The 24213-nt window shown below is 32.7% G+C and overlaps 1 protein-coding gene across 1 annotated transcript in view; it reads right to left on the bottom strand.

Moving 5' to 3' along the window:
* Positions 1 to 3898: 3898 nt before the first annotated feature.
* The window catches only part of LOC129971252 (dynein axonemal intermediate chain 1-like), a 56965-nt gene continuing 36650 nt past the window's right edge, over positions 3899 to 24213 (bottom strand). Inside the window, exons 9-19 of the mRNA XM_056084845.1 lie at positions 23724 to 23795; positions 23516 to 23600; positions 22382 to 22546; positions 20519 to 20769; positions 17824 to 17913; positions 13833 to 13920; positions 13056 to 13284; positions 11449 to 11548; positions 7990 to 8126; positions 5746 to 5797; positions 3899 to 4006 (exon numbers count right to left, since the gene is read on the bottom strand). Of these exons, the coding sequence (XP_055940820.1) occupies positions 3899 to 4006; positions 5746 to 5797; positions 7990 to 8126; positions 11449 to 11548; positions 13056 to 13284; positions 13833 to 13920; positions 17824 to 17913; positions 20519 to 20769; positions 22382 to 22546; positions 23516 to 23600; positions 23724 to 23795 (1377 nt within the window). The remainder of the gene's footprint in view (positions 4007 to 5745; positions 5798 to 7989; positions 8127 to 11448; positions 11549 to 13055; positions 13285 to 13832; positions 13921 to 17823; positions 17914 to 20518; positions 20770 to 22381; positions 22547 to 23515; positions 23601 to 23723; positions 23796 to 24213) is intronic.

Genomic DNA, 24213 nt, shown 5'->3' with positions numbered 1-24213 from the left:
TTGACCCTTTGCATTCGGTTGGTGCCTCTCACTCACTATTCAAAACGGTGCATCATTTTGACGTATCATCAAAGTATAAAATATTCGAAAATAATATAAAGATAGGCTCATCTCCCCGGCAACCTTCAAGGTCCTTTCGGGTAGGCGGGTCGTCGTAAGGACCAATACCAAGACCAAAGACAGGCTCATCTAATTAAAAAAAAAAAAAAAATCTTGCTTTGGGCCAGAGCTTCAAACCTCCTTTATTTTCTTTTGTCTTAAAGCCGTAAAAGTTTTATAAAGATTTAAAAAGCATTAGAAAGACTTCGTAGTGTATTTTTCGGGGTATTTTGAAAGAAAAAAAAAGTCACTTCTTGCCTTTTTGTTCTTTGAATTTGAACCGTTATTGAAAAATTGAACCTTTTCACCAAAATTTTGTTTCAGAATTTAAAAATAAAAAAATAAATGTTCTTTTATATATAAGAATAAAAGAAATTATTTTTAACAATTCTTAAATTTATGAAACTTTATAAATATGTAGTATAATTTGTGCAGACTCTGACTCTATTGCATATACAGCGGCAAAAAAAAGTTTCCGTACGGAAGACGAATTGAAAAATAAACTAGCATAATTTCTAATTTTTGCTTTTTATCTTTGTAAACTACTTATATATGATTAATATGAGTCATTAAAAGGGAATTTCATAATAAATTACTCTTTTTACAAAACACAAAAACAGTTTTTGCGATTCTTAAGATAAATGATTATGTGTTATGCCAAAAAAAGATATGCAAATACTTCCTAATGCATTTTACAACCGACCGCAGTAAATATTCGAGGTTTGTTGGTTTTTCAGAGTGAAGAGCACAACATAGCAACAGTTGTTTAATTTCAGTTTGTAGCTAATCGCCTTAAATTAGAAGTTCCGAAAGGCATTCGAGAGTTAGCGATTCGATTGCGAAAAGGTGGATAATCTGTGAAAAATATTAGTGAAATCACTAGCAACCCAAAATATACAGTAGAATTAAAAACATCTACGGTACCTTATCGAAAAATACCTCGAGTTGCAAAAATTTGAGGATAGAGATCAATCCGGAAGACCTTCGAAGTTAAATCGCTTGTATCATACGAAGGTGCAAGATAATCAGCGGATCAGTGCACCTCAACTGTAGCATATTTAATGGTTGATTACAACATCAAAGTCACACCTCAAACGGTGAGATATGACGTTAATGGATGTGCGGCCCATAAGAAGCCTTTCATAAGTCTCTGCAACAGAAAAAAGCGCATTCAGTTTGCAAAGAAGCATGCAAGCAAGCCTCTATCTTTTTGGGAATCGGTCCATTTTAGTGTTGAATCAAAATTTAATATCAGTGGGTCAGATGGTCGAGTTTTGGTCTGGAAGAAATCAAAGCAGCATGTATTAATTAAGAATTTATTTGGAGCTGTAAAGAACGGTGGTGCAGAATTATGGTGTGGGAGTGTATGGGTGCTGCTGGTGTCGAAAATTTATATTTTATCGAAGAAAATATGGATAGGAACATGTATCTTGACATTCTAAAACAGAACGTTTTAACCAGTGCAGAAAAACTGTCTCTTGGAACTGACACTATTTTTCAACAGGATAAAGATCCTAGGCACATCTCTAAGATTTGTCAAGAGTGGTGCCTCTATTATGTTAAACAACAGTTTCATAGTCCTCCCAATCCCGATTTAAACATTTATAGGAAGAAATCTGTCTTGAACTAAAAAAAATATGACGCAAAGAACGAGGTTGAACTCAAAAGAGCCATCCATAACATTTGGAACAATATTTGTCCAGAAACAACAACAAAAAACAACGTGTGGGGGTTATGTCACAACGCTTGAGAGACGTGATAGAAGCCCAATTAGAGCCTACTAATCATTAAATTTAATTTGGTCAGCATGAATACATAAATATCTTTCATGTAATATATAAATATCGTTCGGAAACTTTTTTGTTCTTATTAGTGGCATTTTTTGTTTTTTTCCAATTTACAAATTTAATTTTCTCCATATTTTTGCTTTGTAATATTTAAAAATAATAAATGAAATTGTGTAAAACCAAATTTTCATTTTAATTGCAAAGTATTTTATGTGAAAAATTGAACTTTCATTAAAGTCATAGTGAGTATGGAAACTCTCCCCCCCCCACACACACACCGTATATGAGCCGTGACGAAGATGCATAAACCCTGAATGATGTTCGTGAGTGGCGACTTCTGCTGAGTCGGATAGAGGCTACTTTCCCTCTAATTCTTTCGATACAAATACGATTGCTTTAAACAAAATGCTCAAATAACGAAGTAGTTTGAAATCGGAAGGAAATATACGTGTGCATTATACAAGTTTTAACCTATTTCGATCCGTTATTTGTGAGGAAGCGAAAAACGCACTATTTTCAAAACATCTTTCCGTGAGGTCACTAAAATGGCGATTTTCAGGAATATTATGCCAGTTAAAAAAAAAAAGTCATTCGCTCAATTAGGATGAAATGGCAGATATAAATACATGTATATTAAACAAGTTTCACTTGAGTTAAACACTTTGATGGAAATCTGTATGCATATTTGGTTCATATTGTCAATAATTTTGCTATCTTTCCGATGATTATTTTTAAAAAAATAAGACGGCCACAAACAGGCCGAATTATTTACAGGCGATTTTGATTCATAGATTGCAAAAGCTCGAAATGCATTTATTTCGACATGTCTCGCTACGTAGTCAACGAAATACTACTGTCTTTACGAATATCAATTTGTTTTGGAGCTAGTGTACGTAGTATAGAAAAAATGTTATAATCGTCAAAGAATTCGAAATTGAGATTTTAAGAATTCTCCAAGTTTCAGATATCCCTGAATTCGTAAAATAAATTTTTGGAAAATGTCTGTTTGTCTATTTGAAACAAAGGGGAAAAAACCGCTCTGATAGGTAAAATTTGGTATACGATCTTTACACCAAATTTGAATCGATGAAATTTTGTGAAAAATCCGTTCAGAGGAAGTCTCTTTGTCCGGCTGTTCAAATATACGTTAACACGATAACTACAAAGTGAAGAGATTCAGATAGATAAAATTCGGTTCACAGATTCAGCATCTATGGTGCACCTCTGGTATGGCCTACCTCTGAAATTTTGCTCCAAATTCAACGAAAGGTTGATTATCTGCCGGTCTGTACTTTCAGAAACATGTGAACGCCATAAATAAAAAACGCAGTGAGTTAAATTTATCAATTGTGGTATGTGTATTGTGTATTTTGTGAACGCAATTGTAGTTATGTGTCACATTAGGATTTCATTGGGATGCGAAAAAGAAATCTAAAATACAAATTTGATTTTCGGCACCATTAATCGCGTGCCATGGATCATTCGCCAAAAATTTCACCAATGATGACACTGTACATCCAGTAAAAATGCTTAATTCACGCCAAAGTTTAACATTTCTTAACTATTATGATGCCAGTGAGGTACAAGATGTTCTGTAGGATAATACCTTTATTAGAGTGTATACGAGAGAGTTTTTGGGAAACCATTTCCGCTCACATTTTTAGACCACATGCCAATTAAAAAGTGATAGCTTATTTTGATGCAGGGTGTACCAGAACCCAAATACTTATTTAGCGGCATTTCTAGTTACGTAATCTCGTTAAGGGGAAATGGTTGAGATTATGCATATTCTTAAATAAAAGCGAATAATTTAAATACAATCAATAATCCCTGCATACTAGTTGGTTGCCAATGTTGGCGAGCATATAATAAATTGATCAACCAATAGCAGCTGAAGGCACGTAACTTTTGTGTTGATTAAAATAATTATAAATATTTTTACTTGACTTCTGAGTCATGAATTTTCTGTGACGTTTTCAAATTTTTTTTATTGTACTATTTTTATTCAAAATTCAAGAAGCTTCATCACAATTTCCAAGATTCTTCGCCAATTTCAGAATTTTTTCCATTTTGTCTTTTTCTGCAGCTGCAAATTTTGATCTTTCAAGGGTTTGGAAAGCCTGGAAAAAGAAAAGAAAATATTTAAAAATATCCAAAATAGAAATAAAAGAAAGCAAAGCAGCTTTCAATCCCAAACACAATTATTTAATCCAGGATGGGTCTGAGGATATGCGTAGCAACAACAACATCTGAAGAGATTTTTAATACTGAAATTCGGATATTTTTAAATTTATCTGCATTATTACATTAAATAAATAAAAAAAAACTACACGTTTACTTTTTCTCTTTAATTTGAAATTGTTTTAAAGGACAGGAGCTTAATAGCTCGAAGAAAACTAATAAAGCAAAAATCAACAGTAGGAATGTTTATTGGCAGATTTGCGCAAAAATGGTCAGTTGTAGAAATTTTCAGAAGTTGAGCACGCTTTAGTTTAGTTTAGTTTGGGGGGGGGCGATCAAAGATGAAAGATGCGGTTGAATCATATCAAAAAAATCACAAGAGCAGAATGCAGCGAGATATTTACTAGGACTTGATATCACCCAGATACGATTGTTTTGAGTATTGACGTCATCACGCAGTGAAAAGTGCGCTTCACCCGTCCGCATTCCATTCAGCAACCAAGTGGGGCATATTCCATCTCTGCCATCTGTAGTCTTTCATCTGTATCTGCCGTTAATAACCGGTGAAGTGCCTGCACAAATACAGAGTTAAGTTTCCGTGCGGAATGTATAGAATTGTCTATTTCTAAATCCCCAATATTCTCTCAGCTTCACGAGCTTTGTTATTCCCCATTGATATTTTTTGACTCCCAATTATTCCATATAATTTTTTACAATATGAATGCAGCCCACACTCAAAGGTGCTCTGTCACTTGATAGACAATCCACCAAACTCCCCGTTTCATCAAAACGTAATAATAAATTCAGCATCCCATTCAATGCAAAAGTGTTTGTTTTCTCTTCCAGTCCTTTCTACAAGTGAAACCTTCGCAATGCCACAGTTGTGGATTTACCATTTTTGTAGAAATTTTGAGCTACTAATGTTCAAACGAACAATGATAGCCTGCTGTTTGGATCGAAAGGCGAATCCATTTCCAGCCAGACGTTTTATTGTTTGCGTTCATTTATGGTTTGCTTGAAACGTCATACCTTACAGATAGGCAGCAATTTGGAATTTTAATCAGACCTATGACATTTTTAAAAATTTTAATAAATATTTGGAATTTTCATTCTTATGATATTCATTATGGTTTAGTTTATTTATTGTATTTCTTTAAGTTCCTCATACTTTGACGCTTCTGATTTGATCCTCAGATTTTAGTAAAAATTTCCTTTTTCATTCTCTAGTTAGAGAATGTTTTTAATATATATACATGTATATAACATTTTGCAGTCCTTAATTTATCTTTTACATCTGTATTATGAAACTTTCCACACAAACTATTCACAAATTCACTACAAGTATTATGGAACTAAGATTTAATTAAAACAAATCGATTAACTTTTAATTAATTACTAATTAAAAACCTTATTGGCATTCAAAGGTCCACAAATGTTCACAATTTCAAAAGTCTAGCACATCAAGAAGTGAAGTGAAAAAGCAATTATAAAATGCTTTTTTACTAAAGTGAATTAAGAGAAGATAGCCAACAACCTTCAGGTCTTGACTTATTAGATCTAATGTCAAATGTGCGAGGTATCGCTTGAAAAAATTCAAGCTTAACTATCGTAATTTGTATTAGAAATATTAATTTGGCATTTTTTTTGTTCCACAGTTAGGAGAATATGGGATACAAACCTTTAAAGACGATCTCAAATTCGGAGATAACTTAAAACTAATCACTGAGCCCCTGAAAAATAGAAAAAAAAATATATATTTGACATGATTGCAATATCTGTGAAAATGGTTTTGTATTGTTCCAGTAATGATCTTCGGGTGTATTTATTTTCCCCTTTTTCATAAACAACCATTCATCAATCCACAAAATGTTCTTAAGAGAGTTCAAATTTGTGTCATGTTTGATTAACAAATATTTGCAGAATTCATAACCGTCGTTTAAAATGAGAGAGATTGAGTGTTTGAAATCCATGAATACAAAATGGGTGTCAATTATGTTTTTTCAACTAACAATTAAGTTCTAGGTAGTCTTGTAATTTCGCTTATTTCTCGAATCCTTGTCCATGCGTTAGCAGAAAAATATGCAATGATGTCTGTTTCTTCGTCTTCATAGTACAGTCAATTTCTCCCAGGGACAGGTCTAGGATGAAATGAACAAACAGTTCTTAATCGTCTCATCACCCGATGAACAAATGTGTAAGAAATTTCAGGGAAATGTGGATATCGCGATCCAAATTCCTTAAAAGTGTCTGCATTATTTTTATTGCCAGTAGAATGAATCGTTGTTAATTGAAATAGCTCGCCATTTGTTGAAAATAACTTTATACACAATCAGTTCTAAATTTACAATATGAAACTGTCCATTGAGGAATGGTTTCTAAACTTTATTTTGACATGTACAAGAAAGACGAAGGAGTTGTGGGAAAGAAATAATTCCGAGAATAAATAAGTAAAGTGAAAAAAAAATCGTCTGGATTTCATTATGTAATTAAAAAAGTATTTTAGCATAAATATTTGAAAACGCTAAACTGCAGTTAAATGAAAGAATATAAATTTTTTGCGGGTAAATTTGTTAGAGTGTCGTTTTGAAAAATTATGATACATTTGACAATAAATTATTTGTATGTATTTATTTTAAATTTTAATTTTTACAAATAAAAATGGAAGTTTGAACACACACACACATACATACATACAAAATAAACGAGAATTCTTGACGGCACCCGAATATGAACTTAACAGGTATAAAGAATTTTAATGTAAATATTATCATATATTTTATCCTTTTATAATAAATTTTATTTTTATTTTGGTATATGGTCTCCCGACGCAATGCGTTCAATTTTCAGTTAAGTATAACTCGATTAAAGATAAAAAGTTAAAGCTTTCTAATTGATTAAATTTATCTAGAGGAATTGCATAAAAATTTAAAAAATGCAACTTTTGGAAAATTGGCAAAAAAAAAAAAAAACTATTAATATGATCTATTTTGTGCTTTATTTTGAAATACTTTACAACTCATTTTGCCCACTTATCTCTAATAGGTAAAGAATTAAACCGCCTTTCAATCTTTTCAGAACACCCTGTATAAATAAAGACGCTGAGACGTCCTCAGCCTTTTTTTTTCCACTAACGCTTTTCATTTCCGATCCCATATTGCTTATAAAAAAATGCTTCTTTATAAGTATTTTACCTACCTTTAAAGTTTGACCCATGAATTCAGAGACACACACCTTGCATTACAGCATTTTTCCTATTAAGCTTATTTACCCTACTTTGTATATAGTTCAAATTTTTTGTATTTTCAACAAATGTTTTTTAGTTTATTTCGCTTATTTTATTATTCGCTTTATTTATTTCACTTTATTATTATCGCTTCAATGAATCTGTCGAATTGAAAACTCTTTAGACATAACTTCTGAGTGAAGAAAAAAATCTTATGTAGATATTACTGATTTCAATTAAAATCAAGATATGTATTTCCAAAAGTGCGATACCGAAAAAATAAACGATTTTTATAATTTCGCTGTTTGTTTGTTTTATTTAAATTGCAGAATATTTAAAAATTGATATTTACGATGAAAAAAAAATCCAGCTCAAAAGAAAAAAAAATACCCAAATGAAAACCATCGTCAGATAACGAGGACAAGCTTTAAAATTGTGCTTAATTTTTAATAAATAAGGAGCTTCATTTTAAAATCTTGAAATTCTTTCTCATTGCGCGTAACATACCCAATACGTTCCATAATCTACCTATTGAAAGTATTGAATTATTTTTACTTCTATAAGTATTGAACTATTTTTTATTAATATAACTATTTTTTAAACTTAATAAATTGCATAGTTTATAGATAATGTCCAGTCTATAAAAATATCAAATTATACAATATTCATAAGATCATTGATTGCTCAATATTTTCTCACTTATCATCGCCAATGATGATGACAGGTTTCACGGGATTGAACTGCACACTCGTCAGATTGATGTTCTTCTTCGAATTGTACACCGTGTAGCTGGAGGTCGGCTGCTGCCTGTTCATCATGATATCGAAAATATGAACCTGGAAGAGACGAATCACTTTTCGAACGTCTTGTTAAAGTCTCAATAAAAGCCTTCAAAGCCAATAAGTCCTACCTGATTTGCTAATTGAAACACAGGGTGATTAATACTGAATGGGAAATGAAAAAATAAAAGAATAATTGATCTATTTATTCGAAACAAATTTATTTGGAAACTACAACTATACGAATTTTAATTGGCAACTGTGAAAACTCTTTCAGGAACGAAATAGTTGCTAGTAGTCACGAGGAGAAAGCGTTCGCCGCCATCATCTTGAAAATGGAATCTTCCATGCAGGAGAAAATATTCTGTATTTTGGAATATCAATTGAAGAATCGAGCATCTCTTGTCTTTCTTTTGTCTCAAGTTTCCGCAAGCAGGCATCTTTACCCAAGCCCTGAAATATTTCGATACGCACTCACTGTGACCCCTCGACACCCAGGAAATAACAGCCTTTGTCGCTATTTCCCATACTGTTTATATTCAACAATTTTTAGATTTTTTGGAATATGCCAAAACATTTTCGTTCATCTCCATTCAAAGAGATTTCAGCACGACTCTTAAAGAATCACAGCTCATCACCATATCGAACGGTAGGTCAAGCAGCTTCAGGACATGTAAGAAAACTAGCCTATAAGAAAAAGTAGTTGAAAAAACTCATGAAACAGTTTCACCTAATCCAATAAATGAATGTTCCTCAAACAATGGTGAGGAGCCTATTATGGAGACGTGGAGTGTGTGAACTGATGCGTTGAGCAGCGGATTCTATGGCGACTGTAGCAGGAACTAATCGAGCATTGTAGACATTTGCCGCGTCACTGGAGAGGCACACGAAAAGCAACTACAGAAAACTTAGACAATTGTAGTTTCACGGTAAATTTGATTTATCAAAATAAATTATGGCGCTCATGGAAAGGTTTTATTTTTGACCCATTCAGTAGGAATCACCCTATACAACATAGAGAACATTTTCTCTTCTACTTTCTCTCCTGCTAATTCAGCGTTTTGTTTTTTTATGCCTTTCCAACAATTCTTTTTCACTGTTTTCAAAACTGCATGCTGATACAACATATGTGATGATGAAATATACCACTCATAATTTATCTAAGTCTTTGCGCTTGCGAGTCATTGTGTTTCCATGCAAATTCAAGGTAGTTACAATAAAAATGGCACATTCAAAAGGCCGTAAAAAAGAATCATTGATCAGAAGGGTCTGATATTTCATTTGAGTACACTTGAAGCAGTAATTATTTGTTTTGAGATAGGGAAAGAATCGTCCAAAAGTGGATCGATTAATAGTTTTCTATTCGTCATAAGATGCTAAAAACGATTTATTTGAAAGATAAGTTGACTTTAAGAGGCTGATTAAAAGACATGGCATGTTCACTGCGCGTTAAACTTATGATAAAACAAAGAAGGAACATGCAGTTACTGTTATTCTGCGTGTGAGATGATAATCGAGACTCTAACACTGAAGGATTGTGCTCTGTTTGTGAAGCTTGTTTTTACAAAAACGGTGACTATGCGATCATTGCGTTGAAGAAATTCCAGATATTAAAGGGTTTAAAAAATCACTCTGGTTCAATGATTAAAATCGGTCTGAAGGAGATGATTGATACATTCGAAGAGTTCATTTGATCTGAAATGTGTCAGAGGAAGGAAAACAATTGCTTCGATGCCAGATATGGCAACAGGAAGCATCAAGCGATGCTTTGGGATCGTCCAGTCCACGAACAATTTCCCAGACTTTAGACATGCGGTTCATGAAACTTTGCGAAACATTCCGCAATGCTGTCTAATCAAAACTGCGCATATTCAAGAATTGCTTTCTGCCTACCTGCAAAAACGAGAAGCTTTAACCTCGTCATTTCTTGCTCGATTGGAAGAGGGCAGACAAAACCCACTTCCATCTCCAATACTGATGAAATTCTATAAATACTAACGGAATTCACAGAACTGGAAATTGCAGAAACTGGACTTGGCAAAATGCGTTTCAGATGTAACCATTACTTCATTCTCAAAAGGTTACGGTGTTTCAGGCAGCATTTACCGTTTTCCTTTTCTTTTTCGAGGTCCTTCGAGTCCTGTAACCTGTAAAGTCAGTGCGACACGTTGTGAATATTTTTCTCCGCAGCCAGCTCTTTCCACCAATGTAACAACGTAGTTACATGGATAACACCATTTTTTGCGCTATCAGTGAAGATGCTGTTGAATCTGCGATTCGGAGAGGATTGAATTTTCAGTTGTCTTTTCACAAGAATCTGGCTGCCATGATCGCATAATCTGAGTGTTTGCGACTTCTACCTGTGCGGTTACCTAAAATTATATATTGCGTTAAGGGGTCCATTGCGAACTTAAGTGAATTGAAAGCACATATTACGAAAGACATTCACAATATCCCCACTGAAACACTTGGATCTGTTGTGGAACGTATGGTTTCGCGCTATCGGCTAGTATGAGCAGCATACGAACAGTTTTTTTTTTCATTCGGTGGATAGCGCATGAATATTTTTTAAACAAGCCGTCACCAACTTTTTTTTCTTGATAATTTCACTGGTTTTTGCTCTATGGGCAGTTAAAATCCAATTGCAGTTTTGCTTCCTCGACAGTTTTTGCTCCAGGCTCAGTTAAAAACCCGAATTTTTTCCTATCCACTGAGGCACCATCTTGTCGTGGTGGATAGGTTTTGAACAAAGAGTGCTACAACCACATATTACGTCTTTTCAATAGCATTTTACGATGAGTACAGTGCCCCTCTATCAATCAACTTTTAAACTGATTTTTTTTTTCTTTTACAAAAAATTCCCATTTTATCATATATATTTAGATGAAATATGAGGTCATTCCACCCAGTGTTTTTCTTCTATCCTTTTTTTTTTGTTTTCAAAGTGCAATTTTAATTATAATTACTCTGTACAGAAAGCGACAGACGGTTAACTTCGGACAAACTGTATCTAAAATCTGCATCCAAAAGAAAAAGAATTTCAAAGATATAGTCTTCGAAAAGTACGAGAACACATTTTAAACAGTTGATATGAGTAAAAAGTTTCCGTTTTAATTTAGATAAATTCAGACATGCCTTTTGAATTTTCCTCCAAAAATCAGCGTTAATTTTTAATGCGAAATTTGATTTAGCAATTTTTTTAATTAATATGCTAATTTAATATATTTGATTCATTTGCATTTTCACTGAAATTGAGGCAAATTACATTTCCATGTTCAGATATAGAACATCAAAATATCAAGGATTGTTATTGAGCTGACAAATGAATTTTTACTAATTTTTGTATTGTTTTACGTGTTATCACTGTAAATATGTTTACCTTTCCGTCACTGGTCACTGCAGCGAAGAGAGACGACGAAAAAGGCGCCCAAGTGACGTCCTTGACTTCATTCAGCAGATCGAAAGTGAAGACGGACTCACTGAAAGAGTAGAAGATGTGAACACGCACTCAAGGAACAGTTCTCTGAATGAACATGGAATATAAGCAACCTCCTAGAAAAGATTTCCTGAAAAGAGGAAATGCAAAAGCGCTTTCAGATTCTCTGAAAGATCATGAAAAGTAAACTCGCCTTCATGGGAAACGAAATCCTTTCTTGATTATTTGCCTCACAGATGTTTGTATCACTCATGAAATCACTTCAAATCCACAATACACGTCCTTGTGCAGTGCTCTTGTGTAAGTATGTAGGCTTGAAAAAGCAATTTTCAAGCAGAAGCAGAAGTCTTCAACATAGTCTAAATACTGCAGCACATTTTAGAATCGTCTTGCATTTCTAAAAGGGCATACACTTAATGCCGTTGCGGTGGTGGTAGTTTTATCACCACTTTTGGTAAAAAAAAAAAAAAAAAAAAAAAAAAAAAAAACATTACTCGGGGATCATTGAGTTGTCAAATGTGGTTTCTGAACATCCATTTGGAAAAAAAAAAAAAAAAAAAAAAAAACATTTTATTTGAAAATCTGTAGACTTGGAAGTTTCATACATTGATTGCTAAATCTATACGGATTTATCTAATTACTATCTTACAGTCAATTGTAAAATGTGAAGTCTTTAAAAAATTAAATATGGTAGTATTTGAGATATTTAAAAGTTGATTTTTATGATTCCTTCTAGTAATATGCTTGTACCAAGAATAAATGATTTAATTCTTAACTTTTTTTTTTGATATTTTGAATTTCTTACTTTAAGTAATTATTTTTCTTTCGAAATCTTTTTATCAAAAAAAAAAAAAAAAAACTGGGCATGCTGGAAAATAAAGATAGATTCCTTATTAAGTATTTTTAAATTCCTTTAAATCCTTAGATAAAAGCAAAGAAATATTGCATATTCAAGTGACTCTGAAGACTCTATTTAAGCTGCATAATTTAACATTCATTTCAAAATTAATATCTAAATAATTAACTTTGAAAATTCATAGTGAAAGAGAATTATGGGAAACTTTTTCCAAAGTCGTGTCATGAGAACCGTTGTAATTGGTAATCTTTCTGCAAGGAATGTACCTGAAAGTAAGATTTTGCCAGAAACTTTCTAGTTTAATCACACTTCTATAATGCTTTGACTTTGAATTAATTGAAAAAAAATTCTCTAAATATTCCTTTTTTTCTGAAAGGACGTTCAGAAATTTCATGTTTCATTATTTTTGATTTTTTAACTTTTTTTTTAATATAGTTCACAATTCAGGATTATAGACTTAAAATTTAATATTTCTTAATTTTATTTCCAGATAGTCGCCTATATTTGGAAGCAATATTTAATTAAATTAGTTTATTATCTGATAATTAAGATCACTCACTAAAGTATCCTATTGTCATCGAGAACCAATCATTAGACAAAATTTCAAAACTCTAGTATATCAAAAAGTGAATGAAATATCGATTACAAACATGAAACATTTGAAATCAGGCAAAATCGTTTTATAAATCTTTACTTCAACGTATGGTCCCATATTCGTATAGTCCAGTCGGCGCTGCAAGACAGAAAAACACGCGGATGGTACGGATTCCAGTGGATGTTGTACACAATGTTGTTGTGGTCCTTGTAGGCGTTGAGGTATTGGGCAGTGCACAGATTGGAACATTTGTGAATAAAGCCGTTTTCAGTGCCAATCAGAAAAAGATCACTGCAATCAGGATTAAATGAAATGGATGTACCACAGCCTGAAATTACAAAAATGCATTGCTTTTCCACCAGCCATGAAAATTCTTTCGTTTTTCTATATATGTTTGAAGTTATGTTCTATAATATAAATTTATTTTATTTCACCGACACAAAAATTTGACTCTCTTTATATGTACAAAACTAAGATATATAAAAGATAAATATAAAAATTCGGATTTGCTTTCAGTTGCGTCAATATTCATTAAAATGTACAATAAATTTTATTATTTTAGAAATCAGCAAGTGATTTTATAAAACTTGTTTTGGCTAAAAAATTTAAAAAAATTTTTTCATTACGAACAATAATGTTTTTATTAAAGTTTTAAAAAAATTGAATTTGAAATCATAAAATGGCATAAATTTAAGCAAGTATTTAAAAAGTTCAAAAAAAAACTTCCATAGAACTCAGTGAAACGCAGTGACATAAATGAAGCAGCCAGAATGAAGGGTTAATTATTTTTACTTTACTGGAATTTTCAAATACTGACAAATAATGAAATATAGATATTGCAGAGGAAACATCATCAACGATTTCGATACAACTTACTCATTGAATCCGCTTTCTTCTCTTCGTCGGTTCCAACGATTGTGTCATCCTCTCGTAAATTGATAACTTCCGAAGGAATAAGCTCAGACTGTAAAGGAGAATCGCAAAAGAATCATTAGTTTAAAGAGATTTGATTCATTTATTTTGTAACTATCAGAATCTCTCTCTGCATCCTTCAAGTCTTAAAATCAGCTGAAATATTGATAATACATATTTTTAGATTCACAACATTGTGAACACATGCAAATGCTTTTTTCCAACGCACAAACGAAGAGTCTCAAACGACAGAACAATCAAAACCGATTTCATTCATTTAAATACTTACAGCGCACGTTACACATTCTCAAGTTCCGAAATAGTGTAACAACGAAATGATAGGGCAAAAATGGGCTTACAATCTACATTAACAACTTTGTATGAGAGGAAATAAAAATTCGCAATTCCTAAATGTAAGTGACTAAAAGGAAAGACAAAATAAGCCATTTCTATCTGTGTTTTTTACACCACAAAAAAATCTTCCGGTACTTCTTAAAAATGATGTCAATAAGAAAAGATTTAAACTTCCAGGCTGTCATTTCGCCTCGATTTTAGACATTTATTGAAAAAAGGTATAGATTCGGATCTTGTAACTTTCTCTTCAAACGTCACTGTAGATCCTTTTTCTACAGTGACGTCTGTCCTAAAACATCTACCTATGTATCATGGTTAGATGAAACTCTAACGAGGAAATACAAGAATAGAAATACTCACGGCCAACTGAGAGGGATGGCGGGTCTTTTTTTCGAATGATGAGAAAACAAAGGATGTATTGATTTAGCAAAATCGCCGTTTAAAGAGGATATTTTCAGATTTTTATCCCCCTTAATCGAAAAATAAAACATAATTCTTGGGCATTACCTTATTTCCAAACATACAGCTTACTGATTGATACTGATATGTGTAAGTTTCAGAGGAAGAACTGTTCGTTGGTAGAGAATTTTCAGCAAAATTCTTGGCACACAACGCACACTATTTTCACAACTCACAATGTTTTAGATGACTTTTACAGGCCCACCATTTTTTATTACAGAAATAAAATCAAATAGTTTATCAGGATTTTTTTTTAGTTAAACTAAGAACGGTTCCAAAGTTTAGTTCTAAGATCAGACTTTTTTTTTTCTTTCTAAAAAGCCTGCATACAATTTCATATTTCTTTCTCAATCAAGATTTTCTTGAAACGCTCTGCCTATAAGATATTTTGACTCAAAAGTGTTTCCAAACCATCTGCTCATTACAATCACCTATGCTCACTTCATGTGATTATTGGCCGGATTTTTTATTAGAAGATCGTATGTCTAAAGACAAATGTCAGACGATTGCTAATGCTACAAAAAATACGATTTTCTATTTCACAGAGCGTTTTGAAGTATGCAGAAGAAAATACAATTCTTAGAATGGAATATGCTTTTTAAAATAATGAAAGTTACATCGTGCATGCCTTATATTTTTTTGTTCGCTCCCTGATGCGCAATGAATGACACTACTTTCATCATGTCTTTACCCATTTGGTGAAGCGGAGGGTGCTTCTGGTGTACAGTGACATGCATTTACTCTGCGTATTGCACTGAATAAAATTATTTCCCTTTTTCTGCATTATTTGGAGCTCTTCGATTGTGGAATTGTAATTGCACCTAAAATGGAAATTTATTTCCCTTGATTTATTTGCGAAAAACTCTTTTTAAAATCTGCCCATGCACCAGCGCAACGCTACTTGTTGACAAAATCGTTCTTTTTTCTTTTCTTACCGAGCGCTTATACTGCACCGAAATAAAAGTGTGGTTCGCTTGCACCCATAGAATAGACTCGAAAGCCTTCTGAACAGGTGACATTTCAATTATTACAGCCTTGTATATATATATGCTTAAAAAGGAATTTCGTCAATAATCAGCCGCCTTTGGCAACTAGCTTGTTCGTCCGAATTATTTACTTTTTAAGCTGTTAAATGATGAATAGGGATACGTCTGAAAAACATGAATTGAATCAAATCAGTTTATCGCAAGTTAAAATAGGCATATATTACGAATTAAAAGCGTCAATCCTACTGTGAAGTTCGATGAATGAATTTCAATTCAATCAGAGTAATTTTTGAAATTGGTTAGATGAAGGAATAAGTTGAATTAAAAAATATTAAGGGGAAAATTGTGTGGAGATGGAATGGATATCATTAAAAAGATCATTTTTTCAGCCTTAAGATAATAAAAATATAATATTAGTAAGAAGAATGTCTTGGAAGCTATGAACATTTATTTCCATAAACCAAACATATAAATTACATAACTGGGCTGGTTAAGCATTTTTTTTTTTTTGGTACTCGATTAAACTTTCTGTCTGAAGCCTATTTCTCGATTTCTTTTATCTCTTACCTCTGACTGAATAGACTTTCTGATAACACTCTCCAAAACATTCCGCAGCTCCACTAATTAGCTAAGCGATGCGCTCAATTCAATGCAACCTCAAAAATGTTCTATGAGGCATTCTGAAATTTGTAAGACGGTTTGTCTACGTTTACTGCTGCCATTCGACTATAAGTAATAAGATCGATTTCTGTGTCACGCACATTATATATATATATATATTAATAACAAAAAAACTTAAACATTAAAAAGCATGATTAGTGACTACAGAATAGCAAAACATCGTTGTTTTTCTGATGAGATCTGAAGTATTCACATTTTTTTTATTCTTAACATATCCTTCTAAGTGCACATCTGAGACGGTGATTATTTTCTGAAGCACTCTTTGCATTTTTCCAAAAAAATATTTGTAGTGATCAGAGTGAAACTGATCACAAGAATACATCTCAATGCCCATAACTTTTACAAGAAAACAAAAAAAGTTTTACTTGTGTCATGTTACTATCATATGTTGAAGAAACTTTAAGATTTTACTTTAAAAGTTCTGTGTTGCTTTGAAATGATAGAAATGCAAGCATTTCCGTTTTGGAAAGTATTAAAAAATGGAAGTTGAGTCTTAACTTTCGAATAGCTAGTTTTATTGCTATTAAATCTGAAGAATCACCATTTACGGTTTCGATTAAAAAGGTGTGATGAGCTGTGGTCTTTACCCGTGTTATTTCGATTAACCCTTTCTAGGGCCGTGAGAAGTATGCTTCCCACCCAATGTATCAATCTTTGTATGAAATGATGTAGGTTGGCATAAGTTCTGACACATTTTTTTAGTAAGTCAGAAACTCAGATGCTTCAGTTCTTTATCTCAGACAAAATGATGTGTCTTGATTTGTTACTTCATTATTAATGAATCAAATGAATGTATGAATCAAATTAAATTTATTTAATAAGCTCAATGAATCCCTTTTCTTATTCTAATTTCGAGCCTAAAAATATTTTAACATCATATGACTAGAAAAAAATGGCCCTTTAAAGGGTTCAATAGCATTACTGAAGCCCTTTTCAGAAGAGTTATTTCTGTAGATTCAATTTATACAACTTGCGGTAAGCTGATTGTATTCATTAAGCAATTGAGTTGAAGAAATCCTGTCACAGCCACTCCATTACATTTAGCATTTCATCGGTAACAACTCATTTCTAGCCAATAGTGAGATGATAGGATCCTATTTGAAAAGGAAACGATTCCCTTTCACTGCTATCGGTATTTTATAAATACAATTCTCGTTTTAAAATGGATGTGATACTATTATTCGCTCATGATCGAAACGATAAAGAGATGTCTTTCGCACGCTCTCGTGATTTTATATATTGGAAGGGGCTGCGGTGGCCTGCTGTTGAAGGTATCGCAGCCTTTCGTGTTTGAACCCGCCGAAGAACTGACCACGTAAACCAATCCGGTGATTTCCATTGTCTAACAGCATCTCACTGTTTCGAGGCCTGTCCCAAAATAGCCCTGTCATAGCTTTAAAAGGGAATGGAACTAAACCTGTACAGCAAAAGTCAAAAGGAGATAAATCATCTCACGGTGGAGACTCAAGGCATACTTTGGCGAGTAACCAGTTGATGACCCGGCAGTCAGCTGATATGGAGCAAAAATGGTGCTGGCCGTCGATGTTGTCGGGGAGCCATTTCACCTGCAAGAACAAAGCGCACGTCAGCCGAGAATGACACATTTTCTGTACAGAAAAGGCTGAAAATGAGAATCGAAAGGTACAAAATACTTTGTAAGTGAAATGTGCGCGTTGACTGTAAAAGTTTATCCCAATGTCCAAATATCAACTACTTTTTGCGACCGGATGGTTCGTCTAGATTGCAGATGTTTTAGGCTGATAGATGATGAATAGAAAAGGCATTTTTTTTCAATTTCACTTTATTGTTTGATGTGAATGAAAAGCCTGAATTCCACCGAATCAGTTTATTGGAAATTCAGAAGAGTGTATTACGGAAGCGAATACTAAGCTGCTCCAGAGTTAAAGATTTGCAAAAACATGTATGTGACCGAATCTTGAATAGATGAGTTTGAATTTTATCATAATATTTCACAACATAGGGTATATTATATTGAGTTAATATTTTAAATGAAGGAGAAAAATGATACAAGAGACAGATGGATGTCATTAAAAAATATTACAAAGATCATTTTCGTAAAATAATTGTTTTAGAAGATGTGGCATCCATTTCTTTTTGTAGGTCATGGCAAGTACCTACCTGCCAGAAGTTAGGATTATTGCACTGTTGGTACGATACCACATCTTCGTCCTACCGATAACAATTTTTTATGATAACCGACGGGAGTCGTCTGTCTTCTCGCATTACTCTCTAATAAAGGTGAATTTGTATTTTAAATACTCTTTTTCCCAACCGACTGAAACTAAAATTTGACAAAAGAACCGCAACTGCAGCCACAAAATCAATATCAAATTTGATGTATGCAAGTCCTTGAATTTTTGAGCTATCGCATTGACATGCTTCTGCAAGTACAAACTGACAGACTTGTGTACACTACAGAATAATTTTCATTATTTATGATATCTCAAACAGTAGTCAACAAAAAATTTTCAGATTCATTAGAAAATTCAGTTTTTAGTTTTAATTTCAAAAGTATTTAAATGACGCAAATAATAATATTTTATTTTATTTCGATCTATAAATATACTTCAAATAATTATGAAGCTTTAAATTTTATACAATCCTTTGATCCTTGGGAATCATATTCTGCAAAATATTTCTGACACACCAATTTTTAAATAAATAAATAAATGGTTATATCTTCTGAGATCAAATCCGACCGATTTATGGGTTTTAAATATTACAAATTTAGATCAATCACCATTTTTATAATCTTAAGCCAATCACTCTTGAGAAACCCTGGGAATTGATTGGTGTATTTTTTTTTAAGACGACCGATCAAGTGGTATAAAATAGCTCGTTTTTATTGAGTAATGATAGTCAATATTTCCTAAATCAGTCAGTTTTAGTTGATTAGAGTGCCATTCTTTTTATTTAAAACATTAGTGTTTTCAGAATAATTTGTTAAAACGTGATTCACGGGCAGAGGATCTATGTGAAAAATTTAAAAATCGTAATTCATCAGAGTATTTATTGATTTAAAATTACATGAATATAATTATTGATTTCATTTAGAGTATTTTATTAGCAAATGTAGTTCTATTTCTAAAAGTTTACAAATTAGTTGTTGAGTCCTGATTTTAGTGGCCATCCTGTATATATTAAACCATGTTTTGACATAGATAAAATGTACTTATTGAATTAACTGTATAGATATTGTAAAATATCATAGAAAACGTTTCCTAGCATTTACTTTTTAGAAAATATTATTTGCTTCATTCCATATAGGCACGTGCTGAAAATGACACTTTTACATGTTTAATTTGTACTAGTAGTTATCTTATTTATCAATTTGACCTTTTGTCAATGCAATGACTACACGTTGATAAGAGCAGTTCTTTTTTTTTTTTTCCATTCACGCGTAATGTGCTCGTGTAAATAAAATTTTATTTTTATCTTGTGCGAAATGAATAGTTGAAAATATAATTAAATTATTTTTTTTAAAAAATTCATTAAAAATAGAAACTTAATTAACTTATAGATTAAAACATTAGTATCATTAAAAAGATTATTTTTTTTTACTTCAATATGATGTAAAAATCAAATTTGGGCTGTAATATTTTCAGAAGATATATCGGAAAAACGGCCACATTTCGTTCAATTCTTAATTAATTAAAATTCTAATTAAAAACTTAAAAGAATGGCTCCAAGGTGCATATTTTCGACTTTCAAGGTACATGTGTTCCAAATTTGGTAGTTATAGGTTAAATGGTCTGGCCTATAAAGGGCCAACACACACATACACATCCAGCTTTATTATAAGTATAGATATAGACAAAAGAATCCGGAAAGTTCCTGAAATATTTATAGGTTTCATGTAAATTTTATATCAAATTATAGCATTGATGAAAGATTTGATTATAATTTTGTACTTTTAAAAAATGGAGGTTCTATCGTACAGTTTTCGGGTAAATCATATGAAGGAGTAAAAACCACTGCTGTTTGATTGAAGAATCTGAAACTTCCTTTATTCAATTTCATTGCATGTGGGTGAATTTGAAGCCTTATCTTCATGTTCTCCACCCCCCCCTCTTTCTTTAATATAAAACAAAAAAAGCAGAACATATATCTTTCTATAAACATGCATTCTACAGGAGATATATTTTATACCTGGTTAACTATGTCGTTATGTTCCAGCTTCTTAGTTTTGTTGATAGCAATCGGGGAAGTGACATTTCTCCTCATGTCGTAAACTGCGACTGTCCCATCGGCAAATCCTATTGCGAGTAGATACGAGCGTTCCTTGTTGAACTCGACGCAGTACACTCCCAATTTGCAGGGAATCACTTTTTCCGGGTAGGAAGGGCATTTCAGACTGTACACGCAGACACACCCTTGCTGACGCTGCTTCGTTACGTCGTCTAAGAGAGGAAAGCGAGATTATGCCATCTATAATGACACAGATTCAGAGGAAGTTTATCCGAATATAAGTTTACACGCTAAATTTTAAAAAAAAATGGTTAAAGGGGTAAAATTCGACACACATCTTGGTAGGAAAACCTTTTGGTTGATGAGTCTATCGAAGATAGGCGTTTTTTACACACGTTTAATCAAATCTAAAATTAATTTGAGATTCATTCAAATTATATAACTAGCATGTTATGAGTATAAACTTTTTTACATATGAATTTTTGTGCATTTCAGGTACTGATTCTGCATTTGATGAAGGATTTTTTGACACGGTTTATAAGCGTAAGCAAGCTAAACATTCCCTTCATGCGACTTTGAACAAAACAGATTAAGTCACCGGAAATTCTTATATAATGACAGATGAATCGATTAGAGATCTCGCTTTAAAACTAAAAAGTGAATTTGAAAAAGTGGTTGTTTCTAAGAAGAGTAAAACAGAAGAGAGCGGATTTCCGATTAGACCGACTAGAAAATTGCATAAGGCCGCTAGGCTGAAAGATCTGTAGACCGAATGATTAAAAAAAAGAAAAGAAAAGAAAGCCATAGAAAAACATATATAAAAGCTTATGAACTAAATTCTACGAATTATAAAATGTTAAAATAATGTCAACATTTTGTCAAATAGTTTCCTATTTGCTTCGTAATGTTTTATTTCATTATAACAGTGATTATGTAACCGAGCGCATATTTAAATAATATCGCACGCAAAAGTCTTTTGGCCTTACGGTCATTATAAGCCATGTTTCACGCATTCTTTCCGATCAAGGTGTAGTCCCATGGAACATCTCTGTGCACAACAGCCACGAAATATTAAACTTTGGCGTGAATAGAGCATTTTTACTGAATATAATGCGTAATCATTGGAGAATTTTTTGGAGATTGCATAGAATCCAATTTGTATTTTAAACGCTTTTTTTCCCACCGGTGTTCATTTCTAGTCACAAAATTGCATACCAAATAATGATATATTTCTCAGCCACTACAATTTTAAGTTACTGCGTTTACATGCGTCTGAAAGTACAGGTCGACAGACATTTAACTTCTTGTTGGATTTGGCTGAAAATTTGACCAGCGTCTACAGTGTGTGTGTGTGTGTGTGTGTGTGTGTGTGTGTGTGTGTGTGTGTGTGTGTGTGTGTGTGTGTGTGTGTGTGTGTGTGTGTGTGTGTGTGCGTGCGTGTGTGTGTGTGTGTGTGCGTGCGTGCGTGCGTGTGTGAATTTTATCCATCTAGATCTCTTTATTTTTCAGTCATCATGTAAATTATAGTATAACAGTTCGAGATACAAATTTTCACTGAATGGATTTTACTTAAAATTTGATAAAATCAAAATATTCCGTATAAAAACCGTATACCAAATTTCATCCATTTAGCTCAAAGCGTTATTGAATCATTTTTGTCACGGATAGACCCAATACCAAAAATGTGTTTTTCGAATTTTGAGAGGTCGGAAACACGGAAAATTCGTTAAAATCTCGTGTTTGAATTTTTTGACGACTGCAATACTTTCTCTATATTTCGTGTACCAGAAAATTAAAAAATAAAAAGAAGGAAGGGACACTCGCATGTTCCGAAGGCGACAGCAAACATATCAGGATAGAAGTTGTTCCAGCTCATTCCCGTCACTGGAGTGCCTTTCATTGGCTGGTAGCTGAATTTCCAGAGAGCCAGGAGGGAGCCGAGGCCTTTGTCCTTGAACTCATCACTCGGAGTGTCGTAGAAATTGAAATCTGGAAATGAATTAAATTACGAACATTAGTAAACACAAGATCTTCGAGGAGATCGCCTAGACTACAAAACCAAATCAATGAAAATTAGGTACATCACTAATCGTTATTTTTGTGCCAAAATATTAGAAAATCTAATTTAAATTTTAAGAAATGAGAAGTCAGTGGTTATATCCCTAAATAAACTTTTGATCATATTATCTAACGAATACCATTTTTACATCAATTTAAAATCCGAAGAGTAGTTTTTCAGTGATACTTATTTTACTACAATGAATTTTTTTTTTTTTTTTTTTTTTTTTTTTTACTGTTATTTAAACATTCAAATGGATATCATGACTTTTTTTATATGCCATTCACTTTCATGTGAATGGAATGTTTAAAAGTTAAGATAAAAAAATTGGGAAAAAGTTAAATATAAAAAAAAATTAAGATAAAAAAATTCTTTGAATATTAATTCCAATGCAACATTTTCACTTTCATTTTATTTTATCAAGATAATGTTTTCAGGCAGGCATTGCGTTATGTAAAACATTAGCGTATAAAATACAACGGCTGATGCATTCAAGCCAATGGAAGAGAAGACAAATGAAACAAGCCTAAAAATATTATCATGCGATGCTCGAATTTTTGGATAGATTTTGTCTGTGTGTATGTGTGATAAACTTCCACCATATCAACATCTCGTAATAAGCCAGTGGCAGATTCTCGGCATAAGGACCACAACTCCGGATTCAACTCCGTCAAAGACATGATGAACAGGAAAAATCTATCTAAATCATATTAGGCGCGACACAGTCATCCTGAGTTTCTGATTATGCATCGGAGCGATGATATTTGCCAAGCGTAATTTCAAGAGTGGGACATTCGTTTTACTTAAATCAAAATTTCTAAACTCGTTAATTTTCGACCACCTTGTTCAGTTCCTTATAGAAAATTAGGCATTGCAATGTTAATGCCATAGTAACTCACCAATATTCACATCCGATAATAAATTTTGATCAATCATTCTTTCGCAAAAACGGAAAAACCTTCTCTGACTTTCGGGATTCTGTACCTGTAAGTAAAGTGAGCGAGTAATGCCTTTCATTGAAGTTTTATAAATCTATAAATCAAAAGAGGATTTATTAATCAACCCTATTAGACTGAATTAAAAAAAACAATGTAATCCAGGCAATACCTTTTGTCCTTTTCTAATACTTTTTCGAGCAGATTTGTTGGAATTCTCTTCGTCATCGAGCTTCCCTTGCGCCTGCAAATAAACACTACTTTAAAAATCCGAAACACACAATAAGCCAAGAAATGCCACAAAAAATAAATGGATTTCAACCTTTCTTCTTAATTTGAAACTAGAGGGACCAAGACAGCCCGATAGAACTTGCAATCCCTGCACAATATTGTGATTTCTGATCATGTTAATTTCTATAATCTGCCAGGACTTTGTCTAACAAAAAATCATGATTGGCATTTCTTTAATAATGGGTCTTTTTTTTAAATCATCCAAAAATTTTATTGGGAATTCAAGGGGCCGCTAAAAAGGGTATTGGTTGTCATTAATTTCAGGAGGATATACCATATAAAATATGAAATTGAAGAAGGCATTCAGTTGTTTAATTTTCTGCACAGAAGCCAAAAGAAAATGAATATTGCTCAACTTCTCATTTTTCACT

The sequence above is a fragment of the Argiope bruennichi genome, chromosome 6, assembly GCF_947563725.1.
Source record: "Argiope bruennichi chromosome 6, qqArgBrue1.1, whole genome shotgun sequence".
Lineage (NCBI taxonomy): Eukaryota > Metazoa > Arthropoda > Arachnida > Araneae > Araneidae > Argiope > Argiope bruennichi.
Note: the sequence above shows the minus strand (reverse complement) of the source record. Positions and strands in the feature narration are given on the sequence as shown.